Below are 27194 nucleotides of genomic sequence, written 5' to 3'. Positions count from 1 at the left end.
CTTGTAACTAATTTTTTCTGCTTGCAGTCAGAGACAGAAAAGATTCCGCTTCAAGCCAGTCTTTCTTGAACAGATAACGGTATTACGGGGCTTGACACCCACCAATGAAGTGTTAACACAGCATGGTCTTTGTCTGAAAGTGTATAAAAAGCTTGTGAAACTTGTGTGCAGTAGAGTTTTCTGTATTTACTACAGAGCTCTCCTTTCTTCTGCAGAATAAAGCATTTTTCCTTATCCCTGTCAGGCTGTTATTGGCTCTCAGCTAGGCAGACCCGATATTTCGGTAACATTCCTAACTAGGGATGCTAGTTACAGTGCAATCATGCAGACGTAACATCAAATTGAAATATCTGCAGTGGCACAAGTGTAACTGTTCAGTAAAGCAAGGCTTATGCTTTTATTATGGCAGAAGTAGTATCCACTGGAAATTTGTCCCAACTGGAGCAATTAATGGCCAGCCAATGATGTATCTGAACTGGTACAAACTCATAGTGTAGACAAGGAAAGTTGTGATTTGTATTGACCAAGCTTTGCCTGGTTTATGGCATGAGGCCTCATTTGAGCACTATGTTCCAAATTTTACTAGAATGTGGTGTAGCAACACAGTTTTGTGTGTGAATTACACAGTGTGCAATCTAGCAAATTAGTAAGGATGGGGACAGGACCAAAACCGGAGTTTACCATGCCAAGCAACTAACTATAACAGAGATTATGAAATGACAAAGTAAGAAATTATAGGTCAGATCTGCAGCTGGTGTGTATCTGCACAACTCCAATTACTTCAGTGAAGCTATGCCAATAAACACTAGCTGGGGCATGGCCCTGTGCATTCAAATTGTGAGACCCATCTCCAGAAAAATCTCACAGGTTAAGTTTGTTATTTTACAAGGTTTTATTTGTTTAAATTCAAGTTATTACTAGTTCTTTTTATTCCCATTCCGGCGCCGTGGAGTCATCTTTACATGTAAGTGCACAGATATTGGTGTTGCTCGTGTCGAGGTTTTTGCTAGTCTGCAACAAAAAGACAAACAATAAAAGGAAAGGGGTTTAACTATCCATGCCTTGTGATATATACTCATTTTCAATCCTTAGGTGGTGCCACCTCATTTTTTGGCTGGGACTACTATAAAATATGGTAACAGATTATTCAGAGCTGCTTAAAAGATCAGGACAACCAGTTCTTGCCAAAATTAATGGGTTTTTAGCACCAAATCCCCTAGGTTTGTAAACCTCACTTGGTATAGGTCAACACATCTGAAAATTTTGACAATAACATTGGGCAAATTCTAATTTTCTTTTTGGCGCACTTCTGCAAAACTTGCTCCTCAAGATTTTGCTCTAGGCAAACAAAACCCAAATCTGAGGTGCTTTGGATATAGGACCCTTACATCCACATCCCCACAGTTTCAGGGCATAATAGATAAATGCTTCAGGCTCTGACCCATCTCTAGCTGCCAAGCATCTCAAGCTGCCAATCAGGGTTCAAACCGAATAATTTGTTTAGGGATGAGGGCAAGATAAGGCATTGCTAGGTCGATTCTCTGCCAGGAAATGCTGCTTATTTGGAGCAACTGGAGTCATTCCAAAGGAGAAAATAAATTACTCTCCAAATATAAATAAATCATAATAAGAATAAGAATGTTTTAGTAGATATATAGTGCTTTTCATCTTGAAAGCACGTAATGTTAAAAGTAAAATAAATACATATATCTGGTTATCATAAAAAAATAAAAATACACCGATTGCCTAAAGAGGATGAGCACATGAATAACAATCCAACATTTTAGGTGCATTTAAGGGAATACAACCTACTCTTCAGTTAAAAATTCAATCTTTCTTGACAAACAAAAGAGCTATGCACTGAACGTTATAACGAACTCTTTCAGACAATTGAGAAACCCCCAAAAAGCCACCCCATTACCAGTCTCCAGACATCCAGACCCTTGAGTGTGTAAACAGGGGAAGTGATTTTGCCTCTGAACACAGCATTGGTGAGACCAATACCAGAATACTGCATCCACACCGATGCCATATTTTAAAAAGGATGTCAAAAAATTGAAGAGGATGCAGAAAAGAGCCACAAAAAGGATTTGAGGGCTGGTGAAAATGTCTTGCAGTAAGAAACTTAAAGAGCTGCTTAGCTTATCAAAAGGCAGATAGAGAGGGGACTTGATTACAGTATCTAAGCGTATGTCTTCACTATCGCCGGATCTGCGGGCAGCAATCGACCCAACGGGGATAGATTTATTGTGTCTAGACTAGACATGATAAATCGATCCCCAAATGCTCTCCCATCGACTCCTGTACTCCAGCTCGGTGAGAGGCACAGGCAGAGTCGACAGGGGAACGGCAGCAGTCGATGCACCATGGTGAAGACATCATGGTAAGTCGATCTAAGTATGTCGACTTCAGCCATGTTATTCATGATCCTAACTTGGATCGATCCCCTTCAGTGTAGACCTGGCCTAAGTAAAAACAACGAGGAGCCCGGTGGCACCTTAAAGACGAACAGATTTATTTGGGCATAAGCTTTCATGGGTAAAAAAATCCCCACTTCTTCAGATGCATCTAAGTACCTTCACAAGAAGAAAACAACAGGTACTAAAGGTCTCTTGAATCATCAGAGAAAGACAGTACAAAAACCAATGGCTGAAAGCTGAAGCCAGACAAATTCAAATTAGAAAAAAGGCACATTTTTAACAAGGAGGGTGATTAACCATTAGAACAAACTACCAAGGGAAGTGGCGGATTCTCCCTCTCTTGATGTCTTCAGATCAACATGGGATGCCTTTCTGGCAGGGCTGTCAATTAATTGCAGTTAACTCAAGCGATTAACTCAAAAAAATTAATCACAATTTTAAAAAATTATCACGATTAATCGCACTGTTAAACAACAGAATACCAATTGAAATTTATGAAATATTTTTGGATGTTTTTCCACATTTTAAAATATATTGATTTCTATTACATCACAGAGTACAAAGTGTACAGTGCTCACTTTATATTATTTTTATTACAAATATTTGCACTGTAAAATGATAAACAAGAAAGAATATAATATTATATGGAGATATACCTATCTCATAGAACTGGAAGGGACTTTGAAGGGTCATTGAGTCCAGCCACCTGCTTTCACTAGCAGGACCAAGTGCTGATTTTGCCCCAGATCTCTAGGTAGCCCCCTCAAGGATTGAACTCACAACCCTGAGTTTAGCAGGCCAGTTCACCTTGTACAAATACTGTAGCACAGAGGTTCCTCAAACTGTGGTCCATGAGTTCCATTCAGGTGGTCCATGGATAGTTCCTCTAAGGTGTGTGTCTGGGCGGCCGCATATGAGAGAAAGAAGAGCCACCCACCTAATTAGTGGAGCCACACAGGCGTGGCTCCGCTAATTAGGTGCCTGGACCCTGGAGAAGACGCACATGTAAGGTGAGTCGGTGGCCTTGGGGGGAATAGGGCATAGGTGGAAGGGGGCAGTGGAGTGAAATGAGTGAGTGCGGGGAACTTGGGACATGCAGGGCTGAAGCAGCCAGAGAAAGAGGAGACTTTCCCCAGCTCCAGGGCTGTGCCTGCTGGGGAGAGATGGCCCTCCTTCACAGCCTCAGCTCTATGGCTGTTGCGGCAGGGGAGAGAGCCCTCTCCTTCCCACCCCCAGCTCAGGGGCTGCTGTGGTGGGGGAGAGAGGGCACATCCATTAGAAAGTTAAAAGACGGTTACTCACCGTTGTAACTGTTGTTCTTCGAGATGTGTTGCTCCCATCCATTCCAGTTAGGTGTGCGCGCCGCGCGTGCACAGCTCTTCGGAAGATTTTTACCCTAGCAACACTCGGTGGGTCGGCTGGGCACTTCCTGGAGTGGCACCGCTATGGTGCAGGATATATACCCCTGCCGACCCATCCGCCCCTCAGTTCCTTCTTGCCGGCTACTCCGACAGTGGGGAAGGAGGGCGGGTCTGGAATGGATAGGAGCAATACATCTCGAAGAAAAACAGTTACAATGGTGAGTAACCGTCTTTTCTTCTTCAAGTGATTGCTCCTATGCATTCCAGTTAGGTGATTCCCAAGCCTTACGTAGGTGGTGGGGTCGGAGTTAGATGTTGCAGAATGCAAAACTGCTGAGCCAAAGGCTGCATCATCTCTGGACTCTTGGGCCAATGAGGCAAAGGTGTGGACCGAGGGCCAGGTAGTTGCACTACACATCCCCTGAAAGGGTACGTGAGCCAGGAAGGCAGCAGAGAAGCCTGAGTCCTGGTGGAATGTGAAGTAAGGTGGCTCTATGGAACATGGGCCAAACCCCAGGAGGTGCGGATCCACGATGTCATTGAAGACAAAATCCTCTAGGAGGAGACAGGCATGCCCCTCGTCCGGCACGCCAGCACGCCGAAGATTTGGGGACGTTACGAAAGGGCTTTGCCCGCTCGATATAGATTGCGGATGCCCTACGGACGTCTAGGGAGGGCAATTGTTGCTCTCCTTGCTATAAGTGAGGCTTCAGAAAGAAGACCGGAAGGAAGATATCCTGGATGATATGAGAGGCTGACACCACCTTTAGGGAGGAAGGCCGGACGTGGTCACAACTGCCCTTGTCCTTGAGAGACACAGTATACCATGGGTCCATCGTGAGCGCCTGAAGCTCGGAGACTCGTCTGGCCTATGGAAAGGCCACAAGGAAAAACTGTCCTCCAGGACAGGTATGTCAGCAAGGGCTTGAATGGGCAATCATAAAACTGGTTAGAACCAGGTCGAAGACCCAGGTTTTGGCAGGGGCCAACTGGGGGGGGTATAACGCTCCAAGCCCTTGAGGAACCTAGAAACCACAAGGTGTAAGAATACGGAGCAGCCACTCTCCGCTGGGTGGAAGGGAGAGATGGCTGCCAAGAGTGCCCTTAATGAGGACCGCGCCAGGTGCTGCTGTTTGAGAGACCAGAGGTAGTCCAAGACAGACTGGATCGGGACCTTGGCAGGAGAAACATTGTGCGTTTCGCAGCAGCAGTAGAAACGCTTCCACTCTGCCAGATACGTTAACCGAGTGGAAGATTTCCTACCACCCAGGAGAATCCTGTAGAACCGAGGCAGAACAATGCAACTGGGATTGGTTTAGCCACGCAGCAGCTATGCTGTGAGGTGCAGGGATTACAAGTCTGGGTGGTGAAGCATGCCGTGATCCCGCGTTATGGGGTCTGGGCAAAGAGGCAGGGAAATAGGGTTGGCTACTGACAGGGGTAGCAACCTGGTGTACCAGTGCTGCCTGGATCGCTCCAGCATAACCATGATCAGGTGCGCTCTGTCCCTTCGGAGTTTTGGCAGGACCTTGTGAACCAGCGGGAACGGTGGAAAGCGTACAGCCGATGGCTCATCCACGGCATCAGAAAACACCTCCAAGATCGAGCCCGGGGAGAGGCCTTGGAATGAGGAGAACTTCTCTCTCTTTTCGTTCTCGCGAGAGCGAAGAGGGCTATGCGGGGAAAGTCCCACTTCCGAAAAACGGAATGGAAATGTCCGGAGGAAACGACCACTTGTGAGATAGGAAGGATCTGCTGAGGTGATCCGCCAGCTGAAATGCCTGGTATACAAGGCAGACTGCTCTCAGCTTTCGGACATTGATGTGTAAGGCCAGCTCTTGAGCCGACCGAAGGCCGTGAGTGCGAAACTGACCCAGGTGAGCACCCAGCCGAGAGATGGGGTGTCTGTCATGAGGGACCCCGAGGAGTGAATGGAACAGCATCCCTGGATACACCAGGGAGGGCGCTGACTCCCGGTCGAGGGAGCCTAGGATGCTCAGGGGGAACGAGACGACCATGAGAATGCTATCTCTGCCCGGGTGGTACACCAAGGTGAGCCACGATTGAAGTGGACGGAAGTGAAGCCTGGCATGTTTGGAAACAACGTGCAGACAAGCATGTGACTCAGGAAACCTAGGCAAGTGCGAGCCAAAGTTGTCGGGAAGGTCCGTAGACCTTGTACAAAGGTTACCATCACCTGCAACCGAGGCGGAGGTAAGCAGGCTCTGGCAAGACTGGAGTCCAGGATGGCCCCAATGAATTCTATTCCCTGTGTGGGAATCAGAGTGGATTTTTCTATTGATCATCAGGCCTAGACACAGGAATAGGTCCGTGTCGATGCCCACATGACTGGTAACTTGGGCTCGGTGGTCCCTCTGGAAACGACGGTAGGCCCGAAACCGGGGGTACCTTCTCTGTGGAGGAGAAATGGCGACGTGAAAATACGCGCCCTTCATATCGAGGGCGGCATACCAGTCTCCGGGATCCAAGGATGGGATGACGGTCCCCATGGGTACCATGCGGAATTTATCTGCATCGTGAACTTGTTGAGTCCCGCAGATCTAGGATAGGTCTGAGACCTCCCTTCGCCTAGGGGATTAGGTTTCGTCCTTAGGTACCTCCTGTATAGCTCCGATGAAGAGGAGCGTCCGCACCTCTTACAAGAGGAATCGCTCATGAGAGGAGTCCCTAAGAGGGACGAGGATGGGTAGGCTTTTGCCCCATTGGCGGTTAGACGGACCCTAATTTTGGCTCCTTTGGGGTCCTGATTGACGCCTACGACCGCGTAAGCGACGCCTGCTGGCAAAGTCCTGGCTTTGTCTAGGCGCAGGGTAAGAGCGGTCAGGCTGGGGACGGAACGGTCGGCGCTGAAGCACCGGCGTGTGCATGCCGAGAGAGAGCGGAAAGTGACCCTGTTGCCCTTTAGGCTTTGCAGCCTAGGGCCAGTTTTTTCAGAGAACAGGCCTTTGCCATTGAAGGGCAAGTTCTGTATAGTGTGCAGCAGCTGCGAGGGAAGGCTTGATAACTGGAGCCATGAAAAGCGCCTCGTGGCAACACCCGAGGCCAGAGTCGTGGCAGCGGAGTCAGCTGCATCCAACGAGGCCTGGAGGGAAGCTCTCACTAGCGACTTCCTTTGTTCCAGGAGGGCATCGAACTCTTGATGGGAGTTCTGAAGAACCGACTCTGTAAATTTGCCCACCGCCACCCATAGTAGCGGCTAAGCAGGGCTTGCTAGTTTGCTACACAAAGTTGCAGGGCTCCCGCCGAGTACATCTTACGGCCCAGTAAGACCCTTCGGCTAGCCTCCTTGGCTTTAGGGGCTGGTGCCTGCTGGCCATGGCGTTCCATCCCCTTGCGGGACTGGACGACAAGGGAGTGGGGGGGGGGTTAGATGTACCTAGGTACTCGTACCCCCTGGATGATACCATGCACTTGCGTTCCGATCAGAGGAGGGCCCGAGCAGTATGTTTCTGCCCCCCGCCTCATCTGGGGAGGAGGCAGAAGAAAGGCCAGGGACAAGCGGGTCCTGTGTGGGCTCGCGCTCCTGGACGACCTCCTGAGCCGGTGGGATCTGGGAGCCCGGTGGCTGAACCGGGGCTTGCTCCATACCGGTCGGAGGGGGACGGCTAATTGTCGCCTCTGGCACCCAGAGCTCCGCCGGAACGGAGCGAGATGGGAGCACCGGTATGCCTCTGGCGTGGTAGTACGCCCAAGGTGACTAGAAGGACCACTGATAGGTCTCCTGGAAGACTGTGGAGGGCACATCGGAAAACAGGGTATTGCGCATATGAAGTGTCCGCACGTGGCAACACTGATGCGTGGCTGGATGGCCCTGAAGGAGCTGAAGAACCTTTGGTAGAGTCTCCTTCTCTAACTGACGTCGCTCGACGCGGCCCCGGGGATTGGTACCGGGAGACATACCGGTACCGAGAATGGGACCTGCCACCGGATCTGTGCCGGGCGGTCGACCGAGAGCGCGAGGCTCGATGTTCAGGAATGGCTACGGGAGTCTCGGTGCCTGGGGCGGTGCCGGGATCGGGATCGGTGCCGAGTGTACCGGGCCAGCGAACAGGACGCCGACCGGTGCCGCAAGTACCAAAGGCACCGAAATAGAGAACGGTGCCGAGACTGCGAGCGGCGTCGGGACCTCGATCAGTGACGGGACCGAGAACGTCTGCGGGACCGTGATCGGGAACGGTGCCGCTCTGTGGTACCGACGCAGGGTGGCATGAGCAAGACAGGCTCGCCAAAAGACCATAAAACCCGCACCGGCGATGCCGGGGGTTAAGCAGCGCAGGCTCTGCCCTTGCCATCAACTCCCTCGCTGTGGAAATGTTCCCAGCGTGGAGGGAATAGTGAGCTCGACCACAGCTCGCACCGGGGAGCGTTCAGGTGCTGGACTCGACGGCTCTTGCGTGTCCGGAGTCTACGGTGCTGATACTGTCGGTGCCGCAGCAGGTACCGGTGCCGGGCAGTACGACGTAGTAGAGCGCTCGGGCTGCGGAGCGGGCGGCTCGGACGCAGCTTGAAAGCGAGCTCGACCACGGTTCGTACCGGGGAGCTTTCCAGCACCGGACTCGATGGCTCTTGCCTGGTCGGAGTTAACGGTGTGGATACTGTCGGTGCCGCGGCAGACATCGGTGCCGGGCGATCCGACTGAGCATAGCACTCGGCTGCGGAACAGGTGGCTCGGACGCAGTGGCATAGCGAGCTCGACCACGGTCCGTACCGGGGAGCTTTCCAGCACCGGACTCGACGGCTCTTGCCTGGCAGGAGTTAATGGTGCGGATATAGTCAGTGCCGCAGCAGACATCGGTGCCAGGCGATCCGACTGAGCATAGTGCTCGGCTGCGGAGCAGGCGGCTCGGACGCAGCTTCATAGCGAGCTCTACCACGGTTCGTACCGGGGAGCCTTCCAGCACCGGACTCGACGGCTCTTGCCTGGCCGGAGTTAATGGTGTGGATATTGTCGGTGCCGCGGCCGACATCGGTGCCGGGTGCTCCGACTGATCATAGCGCTCGGCTGCGGAGCAGGCGGCTCGGACGCAGCAAGTATATCGTGCCTCTTCATCCTCCAGAGGGAACCATGCCGAGTGGACGTCGGAGCCAGCGAGGGCCAGTGCCAGGAGGCCTTGGCGGTACCGGCAATCTGGTGCCGAGGGAGCGCTCCTTGAAGACTAACCAGCGCTCGGCGCCAAGAGCGGAGGAGCAAGAGCTGCCTCCCTCAGGAGCTGCTTGAGACGAAAGTCCCGCTCCCCTTTGTTCTCGGATTAAAGGCCTCACAAATGCGGCACTTATCTGCTAGTTGAGATTCCTCGAGGCACTTAGGAGAGGATCTCTTGTCGGCATCGGCTTGTGGCCGGCCGAGCAGTGTAGAACCCTGTGGACCGGGCATCGGACCCGGCACCGGGTGAGGGGAAGGGGATAAACCCCGAACCCCTGAAAATAAATACTACAACAAATAAAGTTAACTACAACTATAAACATCTGAACTATATACTAAACGAGAGAAACTACGAGTAGCTAGGGAAGTGGAGGTAAGCTAAGCCGCGCTCCACTGTTCCAACGGCCGTCATGGGCGGGAAGAAGGAACTGAGGGGCGGATGGGTCGGCAGGGGTATATATCCTGCGCCATAGCGGTGCCACTCCAGGAAGTGCCCAGCCGACCCACCGAGTGTTGCTAGGGTAAAAATCTTCCGAAGAGCCATGCACGCACGGCGCGCACACCTAACTGGAATGCATAGGAGCAATCACTCGAAGAAGAACACTACTGATATTAAAATATGAGTTGCGCGCTTTTATTTGTAGAACAAAAAAAATTAAATATATTTTTTTAAATACAGTATATCGCTTTTATCCAAAGCACTTTACAATAGTTAGCTAATTGTACAAACAATATTTGGAAAGATCATTAAGTGGTCTGCCGAAACCCCCAGAAATTTTCAAGTGGTCCGCGGGAAAAAAAGTTTGAGAACCACTGCTGTAGTGCAATCTCTTTATCATGAAAGTGCAACTTACAAAGGTAGATTTTTTTTGGTTAAATAACTGCACTCAAAAACAAAACAATGTAAAACTTTAAAGCCTACAAGTCCACTCAGTCCTACTTCTTGTTCAGCCAATCACTAAGAGAAACAAGTCTGTTTACATTCACAGGAGATGCTGCTGCCCGCTTCTTATTTACGTCACCTGAAAGTGAGAACAGGCATTCACATGGCACTTTTGTAGTCGGTGTTGCAAGGTATTTATGTGCCAGATATGCTAAACATTCGTATGTCCCTTCATGCTTCAGCCACCATTCCAGAGGACATGCTTCCATGCTGATGACGCTCGTTAAAAAATAAGGTGTTAATTAAAATTGTGTGACTGAACTCCTTGGGGGAAAACTGCATGTCTTCGGCTATGTTTTACCCATGTTCTGCCATATATTTCATGTTATAGCAGTCTCGGATGATGTCCCAGCACATTTGTATTAAAAATACTTTCACTGCAGATTTGACAAAATGCAAAGATACCAGTGTGAGATTTCTAAACACAGCTACAGCACTAGACCCAAGGTTTAAGAATAAGAAGTGCCTTCCAAAATCTGAGAGGAACAAGGTGTGGAGCATGCTTTCAGAAGTCTTAAAAGAGCAACACTCAGATCTGGAAACTACAGAACCCAAACCACCAAAAAAGAAAATGAACCTTCTGCTAGTAGCATCTGACTCAGATGATGAAAATGAACATGCATCGGTCCTTTTTGCTTTGGATTGTTATCAAGCAGAACCCATCATCAGCATGGATGCATGTCCTATAGAAGGGTGGTTGAAGCATGAAGGAACATATGAATCTTTAGTGCATCTGGCACGTAAATATATTGTGATACCGGCTACAACAGTGCCATGCAAATGCCTGTTCTCACTTTCAGGTGATATTTGTACACAAGAAGTGGGCAGCAGTATCTCCTGCAAACTGTAACCAAGTTTGTTTGTCTGAGTGATTGGCTGAAGTAGGACTGAGCAGACTTGTAGGCTCTAAAGTTTTACATTGAAAAATAAAACAATGCAGTTATTTTTTTGTACATAATTCTACATTTGTAAGTTCAACTTTCATGATAAAGAGATTATACTACAGTACTTGTATGAGGTGAATTAAAAATACTATTTCTTTTGTCTTTTACAGTGCAAATATTTGTAATAAAAAATAAATGTAAAGTGAGCACTACACTTTGTATTCTGTGTTGTAATTGAATCAATATATTTGAAAATGTAGAAAGCATCCAAAAATATTTAAATAAATGGTATTCCATTATTGTTTAACAATGCAATTAATCACGATTCTTTTTTTTAATCACATGATTAATCAGGATTAATTTTTTTAATCACTTGACAGCCCTAATTTCTGGAAGAGATGCTTTAGCCAAACAAGTTACTGGGCTCAGTACAGGAGTAACTGGGTGAAATGTAATGGCCTGTGCTATACAGAAGCTCAGATTAGATGATCAAATGGCTCCTTCTGCTCTCAAATCCTCTGAATCTATGGATACAAAGAATGTACTGGTGGTACAAGAGCTACAGGTTTTTCTGAAGAGATGAGTAAACGGTAAATGACTTCACAGCTAACTTTCAACCCAATCCTTTCAAATCTGCACAAAACCGAACACTGTATTAGCTTTCTACAATGCTGATCTAGAAGAAAAGATTGGATGCTCAGCCCTGCAGCAGGGAAAGTATGGCAGAACTAGCTTTTTCTACTTACTTCTTTGATGCTGCACGCTCAGTGACCTTCTTTACCACCCCAGTACCTTGTGGGGGCAAAGTCTTGCTCTTCACAACTGGGAGTTCTTGATATGAAGTTTGCACCTGGGCCTCGGTACATAAACGGGATGAACGCCACTTCTGCCCCACAGGTATTTCAACAAGTGAGGTCTGCACCTGGGCCTCGGTATATTCAGGGCATGGAAGCTTCAGCTCTACTTCCTCCTTCAGCGTCTCCTCTTCTAATATTTTAACATCTGGAGGAGTCAGAGGTGCTGCTTTCTCTTCTGTTATTTCAACCCTGGTGGTTTGCATCTCAGCCTGTGTTTGGGATAGGGAAGGAGCCTTCTCTTTTGCCTCTGGCAGTTCAAGCCTGGAGGTTTGCACCAGGGCTTCCACTTGTAGTCGTGATGAACGCCACTTATTCCCTGCTGGTATGTCTACATATGAAGTTTGCACCTGGGCCTCCATCAGTGTTAGGGGGAGGGGCTTCTCTTTGATTGGGGTTGTGGGCATCTCATCCTCCAACTCTGGTACTTCAAAATACGAAGACTGGATGTGAACCTCAGTTTGTGATGGGGAAGGAAAGGTCATCTTTGCGTCTGCTTCTGCAAGTTTGGAGGTTTGCATCTCGACCTCAGTTAGTGAGGGGGAAGGAGGCATCTCCTCCACTTCCGTTACTGCAAGTTTGGAGGTTTGCACCTGGGCCACGGTTAGTGAGGGGGAAAGAGGTACCTCCTCTGCTTCTGCTACTGCAAGTTTGGAGGTTTGCACCTGGGCCTCAGTTAGCGATGGGGAAGAAAGCGTCTTCAGTAACTCAATACTTGACGTTTGCACCTGGGCCTCAGCTTGTAGCCGTGTCGAACGCCACTTATTCCCTACTGGTACATCTACAAATGAGGTTTGCACAGCAGCTTCAGCTACGGTTTTGGTGAGAGGCTTTTCTTCTATTGGGAATGAGGCTTCCTCCACCTCCGTTTCTGTTATTGCAAGTTCAGAGGTTTGCACCTGGGCCTCAGTCAGTGCGGGGGAAAGAGGCACCTCCTCTGCTTCTGTTACTGCAAGTTTGGAGGTTTGCACCTGGGTCTCGGTTAGCAATGGGGAAGAAAGCGTCTTCGGTAACTCAATACTTGACGTTTGCACCTGGGCCTCAGTTAGTGATGGGGAAGAAAGCGTCTTCGGTAACTCAATACTTGACGTTTTCACCTGGGCCTCAGTTAGTGATGGGGAAGAAAGCTTCTTTAGTAACTCAATACTTGACGTTTGTACCTGAGCCTCAGCTTGTAGCCGTGACAAACGCCACTTATTCCCTACTGGTATGTCCACATATGAGGTTTGCACAGCAGCGTCAGCTACGGTTTTGGTGAGAGGCTTTTCTTCTATTGGGAATGGGGCTTCCTCCACCTCTGCTTCTGTTATTGCAAGTTCGGAGTTTTGCACCTGGGCCTCAGTCAGTGAGGGGGAAAGAGGCACCTCCTCCGCTTCCGTTACTGCAAGTTTGGAGGTTTGCACCTGGGCCTCGGTTAGTGATGGGGAAGAAAGCTTCTTCAGTAACTCAATACTTGACGTTTGCACCTGGGCCTTGTTTACTAAGAGGGAAGAAAGCTTTTTCAGTAACTTAATACCTGAGGTTTGCACTTGGGCCTCAGCTTGTAGCCGTGTCGAACGCCATTTATTCCCTGCTGGTATGTCCACATATGAGGTTTGCACAGCAGCGTCAGCTACGGTTTTGGTGAGAGGCTTTTCTTCTATTGGGAATGGGGCTTCCTCCTCCTCTGCTTCTGTTACTGCAAGTTCGGAGGTTTGCACCTGGGCCTCGGTTAGTGAGGGGGAAAGAGGCACCTCCTCTGCTTCTGTTACTGCAAGTTCAGAGGTTTGCACCTGGGCCTCGGTTAGTGAGGAGGAAAGAGGCACTTTCTCTGCTTCTGTTACTGCAAGTTTAGAGGTTTGCACCTGGGCCTCGGTTAGCGATGGGGAAGAAAGCGTCTTCAGTAACTCAATACTTGACGTTTGCACCTGGGTCTCAGTTACTAAGAGGGAAGAAAGCTTCTTCAGTAACTCAATACTTGACGTTTGTACCTGGGCCTCAGCTTGTAGCCGTGTCGAACGCCACTTATTCCCTGCTGGTATGTCCACATACGAGGTTTGCACAGCAGCTTCACTTAGAGCTGTGGGGACAGGCTTTTCTTCTACCGGGAATGGGGCCACCTCTTCCTCCGTTTCTGTTAATGCAAGTCTTGAAGTTTGCACCTGGGCCTCGGTTAGTGATGGGAAAAGAGGCACCTCCTCTGCTTCTGTTATTGAAAGTTTGGAGGTTTGCACCTGGGCTTCCTTTTGTGAGAGAGAAGAAAGTGTCTTTAATAATTCATGATTTGAGGTTTGCACTTGGGCCTCGGCTTGTAGTCGTGTCGAACGCCACTTATTCCCTGCTGGTATGTCCACATACGAGGTTTGCACAGCAGCTTCACTTTGAGTTGTGGGGACAGGCTTTTCTTCTACCGGGAATGGGGCCACCTCCTCCTCCGTTTCTGTTAATGCAAGTCTTGAAGTTTGCACCTGGGCCTCGGTTAGTGATGGGAAAAGAGGCACCTCCTCTGCTTCTGTTATTGAAAGTTTGGAGGTTTGCACCTGGGCTTCCTTTTGTGAGAGAGAAGAAAGTGTCTTTAATAATTCATGTTTTGAGGTTTGCACTTGGGCCTCGGCTTGTAGTCGTGTCGAACGCCACTTATTCCCTGCTGGTATGTCTACATATGAGGTTTGCACTTCAACTTCAACAAATAATGGGAATAAATTCTTCACCTGCATGTCTTGAAAGTCAAGATCTGGGGTCTGCTCCAGGGGCTCACTTTCGATGGGGAATAAACTCTCCGTATCTAGTACTTCAATAAGTGATGTTTGCACCTGGGCCTCCGTTTGCGATGGCAATGAAGTCTCCTCCTCTAATATTTCAAGCTCTGAGGTTTGTACCTGGACCTCACTTTCAAATGGGAGGAAAGTCTCTTCGTCTGGTAGTTCAAGATTTGAGGTTTGCACCTGAGCTTCTGTTTGTAATCGCAACCAACGCCACCTATTTCCTGGTGGTATTTCGACATAGGAAGTTTGCACCTGGACATCAGCACAGAATGAGTCTTCTGCAATTTGCTGTAAACGACAAAAACCAAACTCCCATAAATATGGCCATCTACTTTTCAAAGCAAAAATGAAGCTCCTGTGATGTTGCCCTCCATATGTTTTATGGAAATATGCTTATGAGTGTAAATATGATGTAACAGGAACATGCTTTATGCAAAAGGTCTCTTGTAAGGTATCATAACAAAGGTTATAACCTACTGAATATATTCCTCCTATTTGTATGTATGTATCATTCTTGTATCTGAAGCTAGAAAAATATAAAGTAAAACTCTGGGGTCCTATTGTAATTATGCAAAGTGTTGGCCATTGATGGTGGTTTAGAATCTTGATGGCTCTCATTGACTAGGACAATTGGTTGTAAATGGCTCTGTTTACTTGCAAGCCTTCCTGTGTTTGTGTAAGCCAGCCCAGGAAGAATGGAGGCTGGGGGGAGTCTCACAGGACATGTGACCATGTCACATGATGCTGAAATCCATCTTAAATCTGGTACTTTTCCATTTAGAAGGAGGATGGGGACCCAGAGAAACAAAAGATTCCTGACTCGGGCCAAAGCTATAAAAAGGGGTAGAACAGAACAAAGGGGGCTGCCAGTCATGAGAAATCCCCTAGTTACCACTTGAGCTGGAACTAACAAGGACTGTACCCGGGGAAAGGATGGGGCCCAGACTAGGAAGGCGTCTAGTCTGTTAAAGAAGCTTATTGGAACATCTCTGAGGGTGAGATTTTACCTGTAAACAGTTTCTTAATGTATTAGGCTTAGACTTGCGGTTTTTTTGCTTTATTTTGCTTGGTGACTTACTTTGTTCTGTCTGTTATTACTTGAAACCACTTAAATCCTATTTTTGATACTTAATAAAATCATTTTATGTATTAGTAAACCCAGAGTAAGTGATTAATACCTGGGGGAGCAAACAGCCGTGCATCTCTCTCTATCAGTGTTATAGAGGGTGAACAATTTATGAGTTTACCCTATATAAGCTTTATACAGAGTAAAACAGATTTATTTGGGGTTTGGATCCCATTGGTTGTTGGGTGTCTGGGTGCTGGAGATAGGGGACCTGCTGAGCAGTTTTTGGTTAAAGTCTGCAGCTTTGGGGGTATGGACGAGACCTGGGTCTGTGTTGCAGCAGGCTAGCATGTCTGGCTCAACAAGGCAGGGTTCTGGAGTCCCAAGCTGGCAGGGAGAGTGGGCTCAGAGGTAATTCCAGCATGTCAGGTGACAGTCCCAAGGGGGTCTCTGTGACGGAACCTGTCACAGTGGTGCAGTGAGCAGGATCTGTGCACAGCTGATAGCTTTGAGACACTGGTAGTGATTTTTAAGTGTGGTGGCCAGAAAACAGAAAATGGATACTGGTTTGTTATTTTCTGTTTGCTTATTTCGAGTAAAGGAAATAGAGGCAGGAAAATCAACAAAAAAAGTGAGAGTGAAGCTCAGAAGAAGCTAGAACTGCACAGGTTTCAGACTGTTAAGAAGGAAAATGAACATAAAAGACAGATGGAATTAAGACAAATGGAAATTGATGAGCAAATTGCCAGGGAAAAAGCTGCTCACGAAAGAGCCATGGAAGCCCACAGCTTAGCCCAACAAGCTACTCAAGAAGAGAGACAGCATGCTCAGGAGAAGGAGGAAAGAGAGAAGCAGCTAACCCTGGAGTTAAAAGACAAAGAAATTGAAGCCTAGATTGCGGCCCAGAAGCATGAACTGGCTGTAATGGAGTGGAAGAGGCAAAACCCTCCAGCAGCTGGCCCCACTTCCCCAAGAATCCACAAATGGGAACGGTTATGCCCTCAGTATGACGAATCCATTGATATATTGCTGAATATTTCATCACCTTTGAGAGACCGTGCACTCTACATGCGATTCCTGAGGACCAAAAAATGACCACTTTGGTTGCAAAATTGACTGGGAGAGCTCTGGACATATTCAATAAGATGCCTATTGCTGATGCTTCAAACTATGGTAAATTTAAGGAACTGGTTTTGAAATGGTTCCAGATTACAACTGAAGCCTATAGGGTAAAATTCAGGAGTCTTAAGAGGGGATCTGGATTGAGTAATGTGTCTTATGTAAATGAAAGGGAGGGATTTGTTAGACAATTGGGTGAGGGGGAAAGGCATTACAAGCTTGGAAGAAATGTGTGATTTGATTACTCAGGAACAGTTCCTTAATATGTGCAGTGATGATGTAAAATAATATTTGTGGGACAAAAAGGTGGATGAAGTGGGTGAATTAGATGGGTTTGCAGACTCTTTTGAGCAATCACAAGCTGCAATTAAACCGCTGGCAGAGGGGTACAGGGTTGATGGAAAGCAAAATCATCGTTTTATCCATGGGAAAAAGGAGGCTGGACGTTTGTAGTAAGAGGAGGCCCTGGGATATAAACCTTGGTATCAGAGGCCTGGTATGAGGCCTGAACTAAAGGAATGGTCAAGACTTTGCTAACATAAAGGAGAGTTAAGCTGTGAGCCAGAGGCAGGCCCTGCTCACAGAAGCTGGCGAGGAAAGGGCTGATGCTGCAAAAAGAGACATACCTAAAAGGTCCTGGACACCAGATATCAGAACATTCACATACTCGTACACTCCACACAGATAACAAGGAACAGGCCGACCCATCCCAATGACAGGGCCAAAAGGGGAATATGATGGATAGAGTTGTTTTGTTCGAACCAACATGTACAAGGTGAGAGGCGGCACCTTGCTGCGTAGAGGGGTTGTACCTTGCTGCGTAGAGGGGTTCCACCTCCGTACGTCAGGAGTGATGTGTAACTTGTTTGTACCTGTGTATAAGAATGCATCCCTGGGGCAGTGTCTTTGTCCAGCCTAGAGGGCAGTGGAAAGTCCCGCCACTGACTGAGCTGAGTCCATTGCCGGGGGCACATACTCGTAGTATGTCCTGTAGAGTAAAGTCTAGAGGGAACTATTACTGTGCTTCGTTTGACAATAAACCTGGCCGACGTGCCTTCGTACCTTACTAGAGTCTGTGGTCATTGGGGGTTCTCTCGGGGTCTGCTGTGTCAGAGATCTGCAGAGCTGAGATAGCACACAGCTGACTGATATCAACATTGAACAGAGAAGAGCACCACACCGGTAGCATCTGACGACAACGTTCATCTCCCCATTCCCCTGTTACTCGTCCAAAGTCTCCTGTACAAGCAGAGGAGCCCAGAAGGTTCTATCATTGTAAGTCCACTGAGCACCCGAGGAATAAATACCCTTGTCTGAGTGGGAACAGGCATCAGGTAAAACATGAAGCTGCTGCTTCTCAGCGCATAGGGGTATCCCAGGCTACTGCCTCTTACCACACAGGATTTGTAAAGGTTGCTTTTACACGACTAAGCAGTGAGCATTTTCATGCTGTTAAGTTTAATGACAAAGTGCTTCAAGGTTTGAGGGATACTGGTGCAGAAATCTCTGTGGTCAAGATGGACCTGATCCAGCAGAAGGATTTGTTACTAGGACAAATGGCAGAATTAGAATTGGTGGGAGGTTACAAAGTCTTTGCACCTTTAGCTAAGGTACACATGGAAACTGGTGATTTGCAGGCTGAACTGACTGTTGCAGCGGTGGCACACAATTTTGCACCGTTTCTACTGGGGAAATCATTTTTTTGATGTGGCAGAATCTGTCCCATGGTTTGTTAGCAGCAAGAAGGAATTTTGTGCTGAAGGCCCCAGAGGGGAGGGTAAAGTCACGTGTGCTGCTGGGGAAATAGGAGAGTGTCTGTTTAATTCCTTGGTAGCAGTGGAAAATGGGCCGTGTAGCTCTGGGGCTCAAGACAGGTCTCTGCAGGAAGGACTGGATAGAGCCAGCTCCTGTCCTGTGATCATCTCCCTGGGGGAGGGGGATGTTCCACCTTGTAACAGGGATGCCTTCCCAGCTGACTGCCAGGACGTTGCAGGTCAGCAGGGGACAGGTCCTGCCTTGGGGTGCACAGAAACATGAATCCCGGAGATGGAAGTTGGGATCCTGACGACCGCTGCAGTGGGAACAACCCCAAGGGCTCTGTAACCCCAAGCTGAGTGAAAGGTGGGGGATTTTGCTGGCCAGCGAAGGGTGAGCCCACAAGGCAGGGTTCTGGAGTCCCAAGCTGGCAGGGGAAGCGGGCTCAGAGGTAATTCCAGCATGTCAGGTGACAGTCCCAAGGGGGACTCTGTGACCGAACCTGTCACAGCTCCACAGGTAGAAAGTCCTTCACCCCTGCTGGCTTGGCACAGCAACCGACACAAGCCAACAAAATGGCAAGAACAGCCAAAGAGACCTACAGTGGGGTGAAACCTATCACCAAAGATTTTGGATGGTGGGGGAAACACATGAAACAAATCAAAGGACAAATAAATTCCAAATCCTGTTAGAAACAGGAGGGCGGGAGGAGCTGTAGGATTTCATTATGTGCACAGTGGAAAAAGATAAAAACAGAAAGACTTTTTATTCTTGAAATCAATGGAAGAATAAAATTACTTTTATATCCCTTGACAGTGTTTCTTTAAATTTTAAAAGGACTCATTCTCTGTAGCATAACAATGAACTGCAAGCTATTAAGAGCTAAATTCTGATACAGGTACTCCCAATGAATAGGACCTTACTCCACAAGTAGCACCTGTATGAATAAACGGGACTACTTCCAGAGTACACTAGCATTCCGCATGCAGTAAGGGTATCAGGGGCTAGCCTTACATGATATATATTGTGATTTTCAAAAGCGCCTAAGAGAGGTAGATGCCCAAATCCCATTAAAATCCATGCGCACACACAGATAGGGTAGGACATATCGAAAAGGCTAGTATCTTTCTGGGACGTACTAACAGGAGTGTTATTTGAAAGACACAGAAAGTAATTGTCCCACGGCACTGGGGAGGCCTCAGCTGGAGTACGTGTCCAGTTCTGGGTGCCACACTTTAGGAAAGATGCAGACAAACTGGAAAGAGTCCAGAGCAAAGCAACAAAAATGAGGTTTAAAAAACCTGACCTGTGAGGAAAGGTTAAAAAAAATGGGCATGTTTAGTCCTGAGAAAAGAAGACTGAGGGGAGACCTGATAACAGTCTTCGAATATGCTAAGAGCTACTACGAAAGAGGATGATTCTCCATGTTCACTGAAGGTAGGACTAGAAGTAATGAGCTTAATCTGAAGCAAGAGAGATTAGGAAAAACTTTCTAACTATAAGGGTAGTTACGCTCCGGAATACTCTTCCAAGGATGGTTGTGGAATCCCATCACTGAAGGTTTTTAAGAACAGGCTGGACAAACACCTGGGGATGGTCTAAGTTTACTTGGTTCTGCCTCTCAAGATCCCTTCCAGGCCTATAGGTCTATGATTTCTATGATATTATAACCCAAAGGCACTCCAGATGATGTCTATGTTTATCATAGTGAATTTAGCAGAGAGGCTGTCGGAAAGATGCGACTCAAAGTGCACACAACCCATGTGATTATATATAACACATGCTGCGTCATGCATTATTTACTTAGAGCATACGTAATTAAAGCTACCACTCACCACAGGTGCTTCTGCTCATGCAAATATTTACCTGTTTTATTTCTTCTGCCTCCTCAGCAGGTTCCTCTGGCTCAACATTGTTTAGATTTATACTGCAACACGGGATGGGACAGAGAGATTCAGAGCCTGTTAATCTCTCTGTAATGGTGCATTTAATTAATACAATAAAACAGGGGTCCCCAACGCGGTGCCTGCAGGCACCATGGTGCCCGCCGGGGTATCTATGTGCGCCCGCCTACTGGCCGCCACAGAAGCAGCCGCTGAAATACCGCCGAGAACCAGCGTCATCAAGAAGCGTCACCGCTGAAATGCTGCTGATTTTCGGCGGCATTTCGACGGCAACGCCTCTCGACCAGGGCCGCCCAGAGGATTCCGGGGGCCCGGGGTCTTCGGCGGCGGGGGGCCCTTCCGTTCCAGGACCCGCCGCCAAAGTGCCCCGAAGACCCGCGGCGGGAGCCCCCCGCCGCCGAATTACCGCCGAAGCGGGACCCGCCGCCGAAGCGCAGCCCGGTCTTCGGCGGTAATTCGGTGGCGGGGGGGGTCCCCGCCGCAGGCCTTCGGGGCACTTCGGCGGCGGGTCCCGGAACAGAAGGGGCCCCCTGCCGCCGAAGACCGGGCTGCGCTTCGGCGGCGGCGGCGGGTCCCGCTTCCCCCTCCCCCGCCCCGGCCCCAGCCCCAGCCTCAGCCTCTTACCCGAGCGCATCTCCGGCGGGGCCTGAGCTCCGTCCCGCTCAGAGCCGGGTGGTGAGGGGGCGGGGCTGTGAGCTCCACGCCGAGCGGAGGCAGCTGCCCCGCCCCCTCCCCACGCCGCTCTGAGCGGGGCGGGGCTCAGGCCCCGTTGGAGCTCCCAGCCCCGCCCCCTCACCACGCGGCTCGGATCGGGGCGGGGCTCAGGGGCTCGGCCGGAGACTCGGCGCTTGATGCGCTGAGGCTCCAGGAGAGGGGCGGAGGCGGGAGCCTCCGCTCTTCTCTTGGGGGCCCCTGCGGAGCCCGGGGCCCGGGGCAAATTGTCCCCTTTGCCCCCCCCTCTGGGCGGCCCTGCTCTCGACAACGCTGGTTCTCGACAGCAGGTCGGCAGCGACGCCTCTTGATGACGCTGATTCTCAGCGGCTGCTTGTCCGGCGCCCGCCACACTAAAAGGTTGGGGACTCCTGCAATAAAATAATGCGTAGCTATCATAATACACAACAGAGAAAATCTGTAAAATAGGAAGGACACGACCCCAACAGATTCTAACAATTTTGGGGTGACTTCAAGCAGAATGTCTTTCCCTCACGTTTGGCACAGGAAGGAATTATACTTGTAGAGGTGCTGTGCTTTCTCCCTTGCCACCCCTTATGTGTAGGAAAACCTCCTCATACAAATGCATGAAGTTGCCACCCTATATTCTTTCAGTCCCTCCTTAAAACCCAACTCTGCCAAAACACCTATAAATCCCTCCTGTCTGGCGTTTTGGCAGGCAACCGGCAAGTTGAGACTTAAGCTTTCCTGCTAAAACTTCATTTTATTGTTACTTCACCTTCCAAACTTCAACCCAACACCCTCTCTGCAATCCACATTTGTTTTGTCCACCTAGCACATCCTGTCATATGTGAAATCCTGGTCCCAGTGACGTCAATGAGAATTTTGCCATTAACTTCAATGGGGCCAAGATTTCACCCCTAGATTGTACACTCTCTAGGCCAGGGACTGGAGATTTTGCTACACATCTCTATACCTACAAACAGCAAAACACAAAACTGTCCTTTCTGAATTTCCATCTTTAACAATCCAGTGCTGAACATGCTTTCTGGATGGAGGGCCAGAGGTGATGGCACAGGTGGTTTTAAGCCCTCTTTGCAGCGAAATCTTCAATCACAGGGCCAGCTGGCTGTCAGTCTGGCCCCCAGCATAAAGTAGAGCAACCTCAAGGCTGTTCTACTTCACACTTGGCTGCCTACAGTCCCACACCCCTTTTTGTCTAGCCATGCCATCTCCCACTGGTGGAGAGCTGCTGGAGGAGCACTAAGCCAGTCCCCAGCCCCAGGTGCAGGGTTCATGTCGGGGCAAGGGGCACGAAGGGGCTGGAGCCAGAGCATACTGTGCTCCAGCTATTCTCTGCTTGGCTGGGTCCTTGAGGGCTATGGGAAACGGAGTGTGGGCCAGCAGCGGTTCTCAAACTGTGGGTCAGGACCCCAAAGTGGGCTGTGACCCCATTTTATTGGGGTTGCCAGGGCCAGCGACCCAGGGCTGAAGCTGAAATCGGAGCTCCACCTCCACCTGGGGCGGCAAGAGGCCTGGGCTCCGGCCCCATCTCCCCCCACTCAGGGCAGTGAGAGGCCCAGGCCCTGCCCCTCCTCCCCCCCGGGGATCACGTAGAAATGTTGTTGTCAGAAGGGGTCAGGCAGGGCCCAGAGGACGGAGAACAAAGCCGACCTCGAGCTCCTCCACCCTCCCCTGTGCTGGGCGTAGGACAGAGAGCTCAGACTGGCGCTGGGCTCTCGCCTCATGATTTTACCTCAGCTAGTGGAGCTTGAGCCGACGGCCCCTTGTTGTGTCTGCTGGGGGCAGGGCGCCCTGCTCTGGACTCACTCACACTCTCCCCTGGCCATGCCTGTGGCTGGCTGGAGGCCCTGAGAGTCCCCTGGTGACTCCTCTCAGCTCAGACCGCACCGTCCCTCCCACACACCCAGCCCAGCGGAGCCTGTCCAGGCCTGGCTCTGCACGGAGCCCACTTGGCCACCGGGGCAGCCAGGGTGCTAGCACCAAGGGCAGCAAGATGGCCTCTTTTCCTTGTGGGCACCCTGCCCGTGGAGCCACGGAGAGGGCACAGCTGGATGCCGCAGGGCCTTGCCAGCAGCCAGGTAAGACAGACACAATGAGGGGCAAATTGCTCGGGGGCCTGGCTGGGGGGAGGGAAGAGGACTTAAGAGGGAACAAGGTGGAGGGACAGCAGCTCCAAGAAGGAACATGGGGGTTTCCCTTGAGCCCTTCTACTTCCATTCTGCCCTTCCATGAAGGGGGAGATTGGCAGGTCAGTCCCAGTCTCAGTTTGGGTCACTCTGTCCCAGCAGGATAAGCTCTGTGCACTCAAACCACCTGCACCGTGTCCCTGAAACATGCCACAGCCAGGGCTGGGATATCCATACAGACCGTAGTATCCTCGTACTGCATTAGTAGCTGATGGCTGTGAACACTGTCGCTAGTATGCAGGAAGGTCGGGCCCAAGCTTTGTCTGCTTTGAACAGGGTCAGACGGTAAAGAGTTTGGGACCTGCTGGTCCAGCTAGGCCACCATTTGCTGACTTTCAGAGTGTTGCAAGGAACTATTATAAACATGCTATTTCCAGGAAGATGGGTGAATGGGAGAGAAGGGCTAAGGGGAAAGGCTCTGGATTTTATGGATTGGGAAGAATCATTATGGTTGAACTGAGTCAGTTTGAACTTTTGCATGTAATTGATGGCATTGTACAGGACTTGGAAGCACTGGAAAAGTGCATTTGATAAGGATGAACACACAGTATTACTGTATTGTATTTCAGTTACCAACTTTTTGTTAAAGACAAAAATAAATTGCTGATAGTTCATTTTCTTACATAAGGATTAAAAGGGAGCATAACAAATGCAAAAGGTAAGGGACTACAGCAGAGCTATGAGGAAAAGGGAATAAACAACATGCCATAATCACAGCATCTTCCTCACTTCCTTTCGTAAAGCATTGTGTAGTGTTCTTGTGAGCAATTAAACAGCTGCCATGTTCTACCACAGAGGTGGCTGCATTTCAGTGAAGGATGAAGTGACCCCTACATACTGTTATGCATAACTGTGCCCATAACCAGTCACACATTTAATACCTTCTGACAATCACAAACTGCATTGCTTTTACAAAATACCTGCAGCAACTTTGTTTAGCAAAGGTAATAAAGGTAATAAAGCACCTTTCATCTCAAGGTTTCCTGAAGTGCTTTACAAGATTATAGATGCAATGTATTGTTAAACTGTCTAACACCACTCAGCCCTCCATCAAAGGGCAGAACAAAGCCATGGAAAGCAGAACTGTTCTGGAAATGCCAACATCTCCCTATTAAAAGGGCCCCTTCTCTCCCCTACCTTCCCCAGGGCCATGTGTTGTCTCATACCAGACTTACAACTAAGGCCTTGTCTACACTAGATGGGGTGCCTATTTAGCTATAGTGGAAAAACACTCTTAGGGGAGACACAGTCTATACTGTGTGGCAAAGTACCTTCTTCTCCTCAGCAGGCTCAGTTCTTTTTAGCCTCAGGGTACGTCTTCACTACCCGCCGTATCGGCGGGTAGCAATCGATTTCTCGGGGATCGATATATTCATCTCATCTAGACGCGATATATCGATCCCCAAACGCGCTCCTGTCGACCCTGGAACTCCACCAACCTGAACGGCAGTAGCAGAGTCGACATGGGGAGCCGCGGACATCAATCCCGTGCTGTGAGGACGGTAGGTAATTCGATATAAGATACTTCGACTTCAGCTACGCTTCTCTCACCCCTCCATGCAGGGGAGGGTTTAAAAAGGTCACAAGCAGTTGGAGCCAGCTGAACCTAATTAGTTCCCTGGTAACCCCTTTTCCAGCTGAACCTTATTTCCCCATGGTTCTCTCTTGCATTGGGTCAGCTGAGTCCTTTTAACCCCCTGGGACTAATCCCCCCTGGCAGCTGTTTGTCCTGGGTTTACCACAACTAGCAAAAGAATTCTTACTGCTTATACCAGTTCCCTAAACAAAATAAGTTATACCAGCAAAAGGATGTTAGTATAACCGCATCTACATGAGCGTTTTTGCTGGCACAGCTGTTATATCAGATAGGGGGCAATTTTTCCACACTACCTACCTAGATAGATAAGCCAACAAAACTTTCAAGTTAGTCAATTCCTTAGAAACAGAAACGTGCCTTACCTTATTGAAGATTTGGTTTGCGGAGGGCCAGCACAGCAAAAACATTGTTTCCAGCTCCCTGTGAGCAGAACAGCAAAAGACAGAAGGACAGTAGGGCTTTTGCCTTCCAGTTTATTCATCCCAGGGATTTCAATGTACCCTAAACCTGGAAAGCGATTGATTTATAGCTTCCCAAGGTCAGAAGGGACATCTAGTTTAATCTCCTGTATAAGATAGGTGCTAGAATGCCCCCAAAATGGTTCCTACAGCATATATTTTAGAAAAACATCCAATCTGGATTTAAAAATTATCAGTGATGGAGACTTTACCATGGTAAATTGTTTCCATGATTGATTACACTCACCATTAAAAATTTACACCGTATTAAGATGAACCCTGACTCTGGCTGAACTCTCTAAACCTAAACACAAACTGAGCAACTGGTGCTGATTAGACGCATAGGCTAGGTCTATACTAGGAAATGTTTGCAAAAGATTGCTACCATTGCAATGTTAGGAGCCCCAATGTAGGTAGCTTTCTGGCTCTATCAGCCATTTTCAGCATCAACTTATTTAAGCGAGCCTAGCTGACACAGTGCTGACACACTTCCTCACATGGCTAACACAGAAATATTAGCAACAGTGGAAACTCTTCTAGACAAGGCCATTCAGAAAAGAAAAATCTTAAAGGCATTGGGGACTCCTGTTTCTGTTAAGTGAGCATTTTTGTTGGAGTGGGAAGACATGACCAAATTAGTTCCATCATCAAACAACTCTACTGCCTCCCTATGCATTGCAAAATCCAGTTCTAAACTGACCACTTTAACTCATGCCCCTGGGATGCCAATCTCACAGATTTTGTCTAGTCCCTCTCCTTTCGCTTTTCACATCTCTTCTTTTAATGTGGTCGCCTCTGCTTCCCTCCGTGCAACTGGGTGCTGCCTGTGAAGGAGGCTTCTCCTTTGCCGTTATTGCCATCTGAAACAGCCTGATTGTATCTCTCTGCCTCTCCAGTTATCCATCTCATTTCAAACAGCTGGTGGAAACATAACTTTTCTCTCTGCTGTTATTGTGTTGTTTAACTCAGCAAAGCAATTTGGGATACAATTTGAATGAAAGAGATAAAAAAGTAAGGTTTCAGAGTAGCAGCTGTGTTAGCCTGTATCCGCAAAAAGAACAGGAGTACTTGTGGCACCTTAGAGACTAACAAATTTATTTCAGCATAAGCTTTTGTGGGCTACAGCTCACTTCTTCGGATGCATAGAATGGAACTTAAAAAATTAAGCTGCATAGTGTACCAGTTATTCCTCAAAAATGCCATGTAAGAATCCTTGTGACAATTAGGTGATTTGAAGCACCATAGAGGGACCCCAACATTTCTCATATGTGATGTAGCGCTATAATATAATAATGAAGTGGTACTTTGTGAAATAAGTTTTAGGTATCTCAGCTCTGCCTTGATATAACCCAGTAAAGGCTTCAGAGCATGATGCAAAATCCATGGATTTGTTGAGCCACTCAGGAGACATCAGAGGACTGAGACACAATGACAATAGGCTCCCACATCAGAAACCCAAAGATGCTAGTGACTTTTCAAGCATTGTTACTATACACCAAGAGAAATACATAGACTCCCTGAACTGGTATAAACCCCAGCACAGACCATGTTTTAAACAACCTCAGGAGAAGGACATGAAACAGAAGTGTAAACACACCTCCTGGGGATCTGTGGCTTACTAAAGCTTTCCTGAGTTTTAGCCACATGGACTTGTCTGGATGGAGGGGCTTTTCTTAGATCACCAGGGCTGCTCTTGCTGACAAGTCCCAAGACTTTATTGTCTGGCCAGGTCAGGATCCAAATTTCCCCCTTTCTGGGTCCAAGGTATATTTGTTCTGGCAGGCCTTTCAGGAATCATCATACTGGTAAATCTGCAGTTTAGTATTTTGGGCCAGCTGACTTGGACTGCGACTCCTGAGGGCAGAGTTGGGCTTGAACTGCCGCCATGCTCCCTGGATGCTAGCGCAATGGGTGTCATTTAAAATACATCTGGGGGAGCAGAGGGAGCCGGCAGCATTTCCAGCCTGGGGCCCAGGGCAGCTGCCAGCTGAGTGTGGGCTGGGACACCAGTGCTAAAGTGAGGCTGGGTACACAGGGAGAGCT

General features: G+C 48.7%; 1 protein-coding gene across 1 annotated transcript; it reads right to left on the bottom strand.

Annotated features, from left to right (window-relative positions):
• Window positions 1-917: 917 nt before the first annotated feature.
• Window positions 918-25074, bottom strand: LOC123371157 (fibrous sheath CABYR-binding protein-like). The gene is made up of 4 exons (XM_045018446.1): window positions 25056-25074; window positions 20177-20237; window positions 11519-14658; window positions 918-1011 (listed from the first exon to the last, which is right to left on the bottom strand). Exons 3-4 carry the CDS (start codon window positions 14320-14322, stop codon window positions 918-920), a joined length of 2898 nt encoding a protein of 965 aa, XP_044874381.1. The 5' UTR covers window positions 14323-14658; window positions 20177-20237; window positions 25056-25074.
• Between the last annotated feature and the right edge of the window lie 2120 nt (window positions 25075-27194).

This window comes from Mauremys mutica, chromosome 5 (assembly GCF_020497125.1).
Source record: "Mauremys mutica isolate MM-2020 ecotype Southern chromosome 5, ASM2049712v1, whole genome shotgun sequence".
NCBI lineage: Eukaryota > Metazoa > Chordata > Testudines > Geoemydidae > Mauremys > Mauremys mutica.
This window is presented reverse-complemented; position numbering and strand designations above follow the sequence as displayed.